Source organism: Megalobrama amblycephala, linkage group LG4, assembly GCF_018812025.1.
Source record: "Megalobrama amblycephala isolate DHTTF-2021 linkage group LG4, ASM1881202v1, whole genome shotgun sequence".
Taxonomy (NCBI): Eukaryota; Metazoa; Chordata; class Actinopteri; order Cypriniformes; family Xenocyprididae; genus Megalobrama; species Megalobrama amblycephala.
Window position 1 is genome coordinate 4,450,833 of NC_063047.1, and position 11,169 is coordinate 4,462,001.

The following is an 11,169-nucleotide window of genomic DNA, read 5'->3' on the forward strand; positions in this document are numbered from 1 at the left end:
CATTTGGAACAAAGGCCTAATTACCCCAATCCATAAAAACAGGAGACAGATTTGACCCTAATAACTACCGTGGCATATGTGTAAACAGCAACCTAGGTAAACTTTTCTGTAACATCCTAAACAGCAGACTTAACTCATTTTCTCAGAGACAGAAATGTCCTAAGCAAGTGTCAAATTGGCTTCCAACCAAAATATCGCACATCAGACCATATATACACTCTCCATACCTTAATTGATAAGCAAATAAACCAAAACAAAAGCAAAATTTTCTCATGCTTTGTTGACTTCAAAAAAGCTTTCGACTCCATTTGGCATGAAGGTCTTTTTCTTCAATTAATCCAGTGCGGTATCGGAGGAAAAACATATGACATCATCAAATCAATGTACACAAACAACAAATTTGCTGTTAAAATTGGTAACAAACACACAGAATTCCTCCCTCAGTGTCGTGGAGTGAGACAGGGCTGTAGCTTAAGTCCTGCACTGTTCAATATATACATAAATGAGTTAGTGAGGGCTCTGGATCAGTCTACAGCACCTGGTCTTACTCTACTAGACACTGAAGTCAAATGTCTCCTGTTTGCTGATGATCTGGTGCTGCTGTCTCCCACTAAAGAGGGTCTACAGCAGCATCTAGACCTCCTGCACAGCTTCTGTCAGTCATGGGCCCTATCAGTTAACCCCAAAAAGACAAAAATAATGATTTTCCGAAAAAGACCCAGCTGCCAAGACCAACATCATAGTTTTAAATTAGACAACATGCTCCTTGAGCACACGCAGAACTACACTTACCTTGGCATAAATATTAGTAACACAGGGAACTTTAATAAAGCTGTTAACGACCTGAAAGACAAGGCACGGAGAGCTTTTTACGCTATTAAGAGAAATATTAAAATTGACATCCCAATCAGAATCTGGATAAAAATAATCAAATCAGTAATAGAGCCCATCGCGCTCTATGGATGTGAAGTGTGGGGCCCACTCACAAACCAATAGTGCACTAAATGGGACAAACACCCAATAGAGACTCTACAGACTGAACTATGCAAAGTTTTGCTCAGAGTACGGCGCAAAACCCCAAATAATGCCTGCAGAGCAGAATTAGGATTATACCCACTTATAATCACAATTCAAAAAAGGGCCATTAAATTCCATGCCCACCTAAAAATTAGTGATAAACAGACCCTCCATCACAAAGCCCTGAACTACCAAGAGCTGACACCAGGAAGAAACGCCCTCGGCCAAATTGGTCTTAGGAGTTGACTACACAAACAACAACATGTCTGACTGAAAATAAAAACTTAGCCAGACCAAACCAAATAATTAAAACACAAAAAGAAAAATACCTAAATCATTGGACAGATGCAACAGCCCTACAAAGTAAATTGGAATGCTATTTGGCCCTAAACAGAGAAATATGAATTGGCAGGATACCTGAGTACAGTGAGTGACCCTAAACTGAGAAAAGTCCTGAGCATGTACAGACTCAGTGAACACAATCTCACCATAGAGACAGGCAGACACAGACAGACCTGGCTACCAAAGGAAGACCGGCTGTGTCCCCACTGCACAGAGAATGAAGTGGAAACAGAACTGCACTTTCTGAACATCCTGCCCTAAATATGCACAAATTAGGGACGCTTTCTATCCCCATTTCACAACCCACCACAAAGACTTTCCATCAGAGATCCAAATATGGAAAAACTCCCATACCTGCTAGGAGAAAGCCCAGCAAGCTCAAACCTGGCTGCCAGGTACGTGAGGTCCTGTCATGACGGAAAGAGCCTCCAGCGGGACAGAACTACCAACACACTCACTAAATCCCTAGAGACACTTCTATAAATATTATAAGATTGAACATTTTTATTGCATTTTTTTTTTTTTTTAATTGCTATTTTATTGCTAGATTTTTTCTTTCTTCATTATTATTATTATTTTATTTATTTATTTATTTTTATTGACTGTTATTAATGCTTTGGCAATGTAAGGATTCCTTTCTCCATGCCAATAAAGCTATTTTGAATCTTGAATCTTGAATCTTGAGAGAGAGAGAGAGAGAGAGAGAGAGAGAGAGAGAGTCAGTGAGAGACTTTTAGATTTCAGTATAAACTAAAAGCAAAATGTTTTTAGATTTTTTTTTTATTATTTTTTTAACTACCAAAATGTATCCCCCAATTGCAAAACACCTTTTAAAATTATACTAAATGATATTTTTGAAAATATAAAAATGAAAATGTTTACTACGGTACATGGGGACAGATTATACAGAAAAATAAAAAAGTCTATGTAAACCCTGCATAAACCATGGAAACCCCAACATGTCTGGACATGTCCACACAAGAAATTCCTTTTGCATCTGCCTTGTTAAAATGAATATACCTTTACTTATATGTCCACATTTTGGGTGTTTTATATTTCAAACTAAAAGCGAATTTTAACCCAACATCATTGTGTATATGTGTATTCTATTTTATAAAATATACCATGTTTATTCTTTTGTTATTTTGATCTGGCTGTTTCTTCATTAAAATCTTATTTTTGTCACTTACACAAAGATGAGTCGGAATGTGGATGTCTGTTCAACACGTGACCCCGAAAATTACCTTCAGGACTGAAAGAGACCTTCAGGAAAGTTCAAAAATCATCAATTTCCACCCCATAAAAGACCTACGAGTCAATGACGTAGGTATTTCAAAAATGCCGGGAATCAATGGACATATTCATAACCCATGTCAAAGTTCAACCTTGGGGGGAGGGAAAATATCCTGAGGGATAATATCATAATTCATAAGGTCAAATGTCAGGTCAAAGGTCAGGTTAAAGGTCATCCATCAATTTTTTTGACAGGTGCCCCAGAATAGTAACTACTTGTGGGATATCAAAGGCAGCTAAGCATACATCTATGCTGCCTTGAAAAATCGATCAGATGAAGGGATCTCAGGAAACAAGAAGTGAAGCTAACATTGGATTCGGACGTGCCTTGATGCCTTCCTACCTTGAAATGTGTCCTCTGAAGGCAGCATTTTCCAGTTTTCGGATGCAGCCTAGATGTTGCAATGCTGTTTAATAATGGTGCCTAGGAAAAAACGCAGCTCCTTTAAAGGTGCCCTAGAATGCTTTTTCACAAGATGTAATATAAGTCTAAGGTGTCCCCTGAATGTGTCTGTGAAGTTTCAGCTCAAAATACCCCATAGGTTTTTTTTTTTATTAATTTTTTAACTGCCTATTTTGGGGCATCATTATAAATGTGCTGATTCAGGCTGCTTCCCCTTTAAATCTTCGCGCTCCCCACCCCCAAGCTCGCGACTCTATAATACATTGCATAAACAAAGTTCACACAGCTAATATAAACCTCAAAATGGATCTTTACAAAATGTTCGTCATGCAGCCTCAGACTATGTAAGTATAGTATTTATTTGGATGTTTACATTTGATTCTAAATGAGTTTGATAGTGCTCCGTGGCTTACGGGGCTAAAGCTAACATTACACACTGTTGGAGAGATTTATAAAGAATGAAGTTCTGTTTATGAATTATACAGACTGCAAGTGTTTAAAAATGAAAATAGTGACGGCTCTTGTCTCCGTGAATATAGTAATAAACAATGGTAACTTTAACCACATTTAACAGTACATTAGCAACATGCTAACAAAACATTTGGAAAGGCAATTTACAAATATCACTAAAAATATCATGATATCATGGATGATGTCAGTTACTATTGCTCCATCTGCCATTTTTTGCTATTGTCCTTGCTTGCTTACCTAGTCTGATGATTCAGCTGTGCACAGATCCAGACGTTAATACATACTGCCTTGTCTAATGTCTTGAACATGGGCTGGCATATGCAAATATTGGGGTCGTACATATTAATGATCCCGACTGTTGCATAACAGTGTTATGTTGAGACAAACAAGGTGATGGAGTTCATCGCTTTAGATGACCAGCCTTTCTCTGTAGTGGAGGACGTGGGTTTTCGGAGTCTGATTAAGTTTATGGAGCCACGCTATACGCTGCCGAGCCGGCGTCACTTTGCCGAGGTCTGTCTCCCCGAAATCCACAACATTGTGGCCACGCACATTCATGAGCTACTGGCTTGCGACATCGCTGCAATCAGTTTCACCACAGATATATGGAGTTCAGATGTAAGCCCTGTGAGCATGCTTAGCCTCACGGCACAGTGGATTGATAAGGACTTCAATCTGTTGAAGGCAGTGTTGCACTCCCAGGAGTTCGCAGGTACCCACTCAGCATCTGCTATCTCGGAGGCATTTGAGAAAATGTTCCAGACGTGGAAAATCGACATGTCTGAATGTTCTACGCCTTCCCTATTCTACTTATGGAACGAACGCAGCGCCAGTTTCGTTTTTTTCTGTAACTTGAATAGGGAAGGCGTAGGACATTCAGCGTACGCGTTATGAAGAATGCGGAAGCGGAAAGTACGTTCAAGGCGATATTCTGTTTATAAAGCATAAACGGTTGTATTTTTTTCGAAAATGACCGATCATTTCGCTAGATAAGACCCTTATTACTCATCTGGTATCGTTTAAAGCCCTTGAAGCTGCACTGAAACTGTAATTTTGACCTTCAATCTGTTGGTAGCCATTGAAATCCACTGTAAGGAGAAAAATCCTGGAATGTTTTCCTCAAAAACCTTCATTTCTTTTCGACTGACGAAAGAAAGACATGAACATCTTGGATGACATGGGTGTGAGTAAATTTATCAGGAAAAGTGTATTTAAAAGTGGACTAATCCTTTAATACAGCATTTGCCATTAGCTTTGCAACATGCTAATGCAAACTCTATTGAAATAAATAGTGAGTCAAGTCTCCAATGTTCTGTGAGGTGTGTGCCATGTGGTACTTTCTGCCTTTGTAGAGTGTTCCAAATTAGCCACTTATGAAGTTTCATTTCAGTCAAGATGTTGCCTTAGAAGGTAGCAACAAGATAACTCACTGGGATTCAGTATATTTTCTCAGTAGGATTAAGTGTTAGTGTACCTTACGAGGCTCGAATTCCCAGTTGTGTATGACTCTAGCTGGAACGATGGCTGTGTCATTCCAGTGGCAGCTGCTGCAGTAATACTGACCCGTATAATCACACTGCCGTGCCTCATTAGGAACACCCCCTACACAACACAACACAACACAACATAACACAACACAACACAACACAACATTAGACTACTTCCTGTGCCAAAAGCGAATTCTAAATATCCAAGTTATAACTTAATTTATTAGATACATTTATTAGATACATTTATTTCAATAACTTTTTTTTCATATTCTATAGCAATCATACAACCCTGAATATAACACTTTTGACAACAATCACATAAAGAGTTCATCAAACAACAACAACAAAAAATCTGTTAACATTTGTGTCATCATCAGGTACAAAGATAAATGGCAGAAAAGCAAAAGAAGTCGTGACGTATGTTTGGAAAAAGACTCACGCAAAGAGATGGGTGTCCGGCACTCAGCACATCTGTAATCCTGTTTGTCTAGACCGACCTCAGGACAGATGTTGAGTTCATATTCAGACTGATGGCTGACCTTTGACCTCACACATGGTTTGTTGATCAGATTCATGCACTTACTATGGCAACGGTAATAACAGCCTGGAATGAGAAATGGAAAGCAATTTATGATAGTTTTGAAACCAAACGTTATGTTTTGTTCCCCACAGATCAGTGATTCTCAAACCTGTCCTGGAGTACCACCAGCCATGCACATTTTGTATGTCTACCTATTTTTTTTAAATTCTAAATGTGTTTTCTGACAAGATACAAAGGAGGAAGGGAAAGATTATGAGTAAAGAAGCATTTACATTCCTGTTTGTTCTTAACACAAATAGTATCAGAAGGCTTAAAATATAGCGGAATAGTCATATGGACTACTTTCATATAGATATTTATGATAGTTCTATTGTACTTTATACAATAGATCTGTTTTATCTTTTAGGAGCTTCACAGTCACTGGGAACTTTAAGCTGTTGTTTTTTGGGAAAAGAGCTGCAGAATATTTTTTTTTTCTTTTGTGTGCTGGTTACAGTATAAAAATGACTGAGTCATATGTCTTCTTAATAAAATTGGTTGCATTAGGTTCAGCTAAGATGGTCTAACCTGTGCAGGTATACCAAGTCTGAATGAGACCCCATATGATGGTGCTACACTTGTCACATGTCTGTTTCACACTCTTGCTCTTCTCCTTTGAGAAGCGATGTTCTAATAGAACCTGCAGGTTTGGCTCATCTTCCTCTGGGTCCTGTTCACATCCAACACAACAGTAAAACACAAAATTACACAATTTATGTACTACTAGCCAAAAGTTTGGACACACTTAATGAATTTATATTTCTCATTAACACAAAAATGTTATGATCTAAATCAGGCCAAAGATCCTTTGATTAACAGAGTGACATAGCAGGTACCCCGTACATATTCTTTAAAGTAACACTGAGTAACACTAGCTATGTTTACATGGACACCTTTTGTTTAAATCGAAATAATTCAGATTCATGAATCCAAACATACTGTTTATGAATGCTAAATAGAGTGATTGGGTTGATGAAGCTTCAAATCGGAATCTCATGCATCTCATGCATCTCATGCATGCACACACAGCACAGATATACGTGTTTCCCGCTGTTGGCACATACTGACCACCCCCATTGCTTCTTTTCTTTGTTTTAAAAAGCAGACTTTATATTTATCTTTTTTGGGTCCTTATTAGGAGACAACAAGCACACAAAGCTTTGTACGTGCTGCTAATCAAGCAGTAAAAATTCCATTTCTTGCACTCAAAACAAGATGTCTGTGTATAAGAGTCCAAAGCGAGATGTGGGACAATGTTGTCTTGCACTACTTTACATACGATCAATGGAAGGAGATTTTTAGATTGAGTGTCATTTATAACACTATATTCAACAACAACAGCTCGTTCTGTGTGTCATATGTCATTATGCCATTTCTACGTCATTGCACATGCATAGAACGTTTAAGTTTCGATTTTCATTCTGATCAAATGTTTACACATCCTATCAAATGGATTAGAAAATGTTTAAACCACCCCTTACAATCCGAATAAAATTTGAATCGTATTTGACCAATTCATTCTGATTGATGTGGTTACATGTGATGTTTTTTACTCTGATTGTGCTACTAGTTTGATTTCAATTAGATTATTAAGGTCCATATAAATGCAGCTAATGTAACGTGTATAGTACCATATTAATGTATTTGCAATTTTTTTTTTATGACGCTTACATTGTATCGTAAAATATGCACAAAGTTATGTGTACATTACATTTTAATTAATGTTTACATTTTAATATGGTAGAGACGATGAAACATTTTGCTCAACATTAGTTTTGACTGAAGTCAACTTAACTTTTTTTAACAATTTTTATTTGTTTTTTGTTAATTGTTGAAATTACAACTTTTGACTGGTAGTGCAAACCTTTAGTTCCTGTAGTTTGAGCCGAAGGTGGATTAGTTTAACCACTGTGTCCTTCTGTTTCTCAGAATGTTCTGGCAGTTCCAGGATCAGTCTCTTGCACTCCTCTATTGCCTGTTTCAGCTGCTCTACATCAGACGCCACAAACGAACCCTGTGCAAACATCCACACATTTCAGTGCTTTAAAAAACAGGACGATCAACTCTTGATGAAACACTTACTTTCCTGAGAGGTTTCAATGCATGAAGAGATAGTTTACCCAAAAATTTTAAATCTGTCACCATTTACCCTCATGTTGTTCCAAACCTGTATGATAAAAAGATATTGTGAAGAATGTTTCACCTGTTTTATCTATACAGTGAAGGTCAGGTTTCAAGTTCCAAGAAGGACATAAATGTATAGTGTTGTAAGGTTGAAAATATCCAAAGATATTTTAAAATTAACAAAGACATTTCCTTTACTATTTCAACCCCCTTTTTCTTGCTACAAGGGCCATTTGGGAGGCACAAAGGTATTGATAGTGATCAAGACCTCTAGGCCAAGATGTGTGTTCATCGGGGGCCTACAAATTGTCACACCTTTAGTACAGTGGGGGAAGTTTTAATCTTCTTCTCATTTGGGTTTCAATCACATGGTCAAGGAAGGGATAAAAGAAGATTGTAACTATTGCTTTGTCTCTTTTTACTCTCTTCTTTTTCTGGGCTCTCTTTGATTCTCTGACTTTTTTCTTGGGCAATCTCAAGGAACCGATGACCAAGGAATGGGTAAATCTGTTTTAATTGTTTAATGGTATGATATTCAGATCTCCTCAGGGATGGAAGGGAACATTTCTGAAAAGAGTGACGTATTGTTTGCTTTTTGGAGCAAAAAAGTTGAGCCTACCCTGTGCAAACTCAAGAAACAATATATTGGGATTAAATGTTCAGATGATGAAATGGAGGATCTCCAAATCACAGCTAGATCATTTATTAGTTGAGCAGTTAGCCCTGACTGAAAAGTGTAAAAAACACAAAGAGACCATTGCAATTATCAAGGCTAAGCTAAATGCTCAAGAGTCTATGTCTCCCAAAACACTTAACAGCGGTGGGACTAAAAAGCATGTTCACTTCTTAGATGAGGTGAATTGCTCTGATGAATCTAGAATGTTTTGTTCAGAGACCACTGCACAAGAAAGTCTGCCTATTTCAGTTCTTAAGGTGATGCAGCATCGGAATAGCATGTACCATGTACCAGAATGCATGGTGTACAAGCATTAGAGAGTCATTAAAATCCTCAAACTCCAGGAGAACACAGCAAACAACCATGTGGCAAAGAAAACAGATTTTACAGTTCCTGTCAAAAAAATAGGCCATACAAAGGAAAAGTGTTGGTCACTGGGTAGGGGTAGACCTCCACCTTATTTTCAGGAAATAGGAAACCACGTTCTAAGAGCAAAGATCAGTGAGTTAACTGCATTGTTCATGCAAGGCCTCCAGCTATTGACTTCATTTGCTAGTGGATTAGCAGCCAAATAGCAATGATCCTGTTTGTATTTCCAAATGTGTAATATTGTGCTAAACACATTGTGCACATAGAACACACATTAAAGTTGTTTGTGATACTACATGTACACATAGCTGAGTTTATTCTTTAAAACACACAATTGCTTTACTATAAGTGTTGTATGAAACACTTAGGTTAAAGGTTGTAGATGCTATGCATTCTAGGCCATGTATCTTGTGTAAATTGGAATAATAAGTGTACTGGAAATGTATTGCAATTTCTAGTTGCATGTGTGACTATGTTAGGGCTGCTTGATTATGGCAAAAATCACAATCACGTTTATTTTGGTCAATATTGAAATCACGATTATTTAACAGGATTATTGGTGGGTGATTTGTTCAAAGTCTTATTTCATGATATGAGTAATTTTAAATGTCAGTGAAATTTTATAATTATCAATACTTCAGCAAAGATTAATTAGCCTAGTATTAGTTTAAGTAAAAAGTCCTCAAAACAGCTACAGAAGACAATAAACAGTCAATTAAATAAGAACAAAAAAACTAATTACAAACAAAGCAGACAAAAAATACAACAGAACAAAAATTCAGATGAAATAAACAGTGCTTTAGGTTTTTCAGATAGATGTACTAACAGTGGTATTTACATAAGTAATACCCAACAGAAATTGAATAAAGTAATCAAATGTAAAATAACTGCTGTATACATTAAATATAGACTAATTCTTATTTAAAATTAAAAAAGTTATTTATTCAAGAGCAGTGGATGATTTTATCTTTGTCTTTTCTTGTTAGATTAACAATGACTTTAGCAATCATTAATGTTGGCTGCTGTCCCTTTAAGAGCTGCACAGACCCAATATAAGCCTACTGTTATGCTGCCTTCACGAGGTCTCAGAATTATGATAAATACGAGATTCCTAAGTAAAAATTTCACATGAGCACCCTTTCATTTCGCAACATGAATGCGATGAGCTTGTAATCATGACTTCAGAAGTGGTAATTATCAAATTTCCGATAGCACGTGAAGGCAGCAATACACACGCGCACTTTCTCAGTGTACACTTAAGAAATAACAGACTGCATTTACAAGGATACTTACCTAAACAGCATTTCGATATATGTGTTGGCTATTTGACTGTTTAGGCGCGTATCTGAAGCCCTTTGCTTATGCTTATGTGGCTGCCTAGGGAACAGCGTCCTTTTTGCTGCTTAATGCGCTTTTTTAATAGCACTGTTTATGTTTAATATCAAGCACGTCCCAAAGTTTAGCAACAGTATACTGCATTTTACATCCCTCTCTTATTCGGCTGATTTGGATGTTAAGTTTGGGTTAGGGAGGAATAAAAGCGCACCACTGTGAAGGAAAGGAAGGTGTGCTGAACTGAATGCAGCAGCGGCAGATGAATCGCCTTCAATAATGAACGCGATATTGCGTGGCTTTTCAGTGATCTATGGCTCTGTCTATTAAATGCTGCTCCATTTGAAAGCAGGTGATGGCGATTTAGCGGTAATCAGGGAACTGGCTTTACTGACAAAATGCGCGTGACAATCTCATGCGATATATCGTGCAGCCCTAAACATTTGTATTATCATTAATGCCTTTGAGACATTCCTGAATCCTATTTGATTTGTTTCTTTGTATTTTGTCAATTTGAATTGTAACAATGTTTTTGGACATCAATCCAATTGAATCTCTGTATCTGGTTACACTGAATATTTTGCTGATACTCTTCATGATAAATGGGGGTTTAAAACCAACAACTGTTGTTTTGTTATTATGCAATTTATTTCAAAGATCTTCTTTTATTCTCACCTTGACCACTTTATCATGTACATTGTTTTAAGGGCTTATTACCAGAGACAAATTTAATCTGACCACATCAAACCTCTGACCAATGACAAATGCCATATGTATGCTTTTACTGTTTGTTGTCCTATATGTTCTTTTAAATCACAGGATCCCTGCTGCCAAAGTTCAAATCTTGTGACTTGTCTCAAAAGAGGGAAAACTGAGTTCTACCATCATCAGTGCTTGATTCTTATGGAGGTGTGAAGTGTTCGATGGATGATTTGCATATCTATGAACGGTGCAACACCATTTGATGGACCTTCTCATGCAGGACTGAAAGGAGAACAAAGACTGAAGACTGACCAACTGCTATTGCAACAACTCTGGACAAGAAGTCTGAAGTTGATATCTACACACAACA

At 37.3% G+C, this 11,169-nt stretch overlaps 1 protein-coding gene across 1 annotated transcript in view; it reads right to left on the reverse strand.

Annotated features, from left to right (window-relative positions):
* The window catches only part of def8 (differentially expressed in FDCP 8 homolog), a 96,960-nt gene extending 89,268 nt beyond the window's left edge, over nucleotides 1-7,692 (reverse strand). The window contains exons 1-4 of the mRNA XM_048186894.1: nucleotides 7,461-7,692; nucleotides 6,125-6,266; nucleotides 5,456-5,620; nucleotides 5,001-5,128 (exon numbers count right to left, since the gene is read on the reverse strand). Coding sequence (XP_048042851.1) covers nucleotides 5,001-5,128; nucleotides 5,456-5,620; nucleotides 6,125-6,266; nucleotides 7,461-7,622 — 597 coding nt within the window. The 5' untranslated portion in view covers nucleotides 7,623-7,692. The remainder of the gene's footprint in view (nucleotides 1-5,000; nucleotides 5,129-5,455; nucleotides 5,621-6,124; nucleotides 6,267-7,460) is intronic.
* Between the last annotated feature and the right edge of the window lie 3,477 nt (nucleotides 7,693-11,169).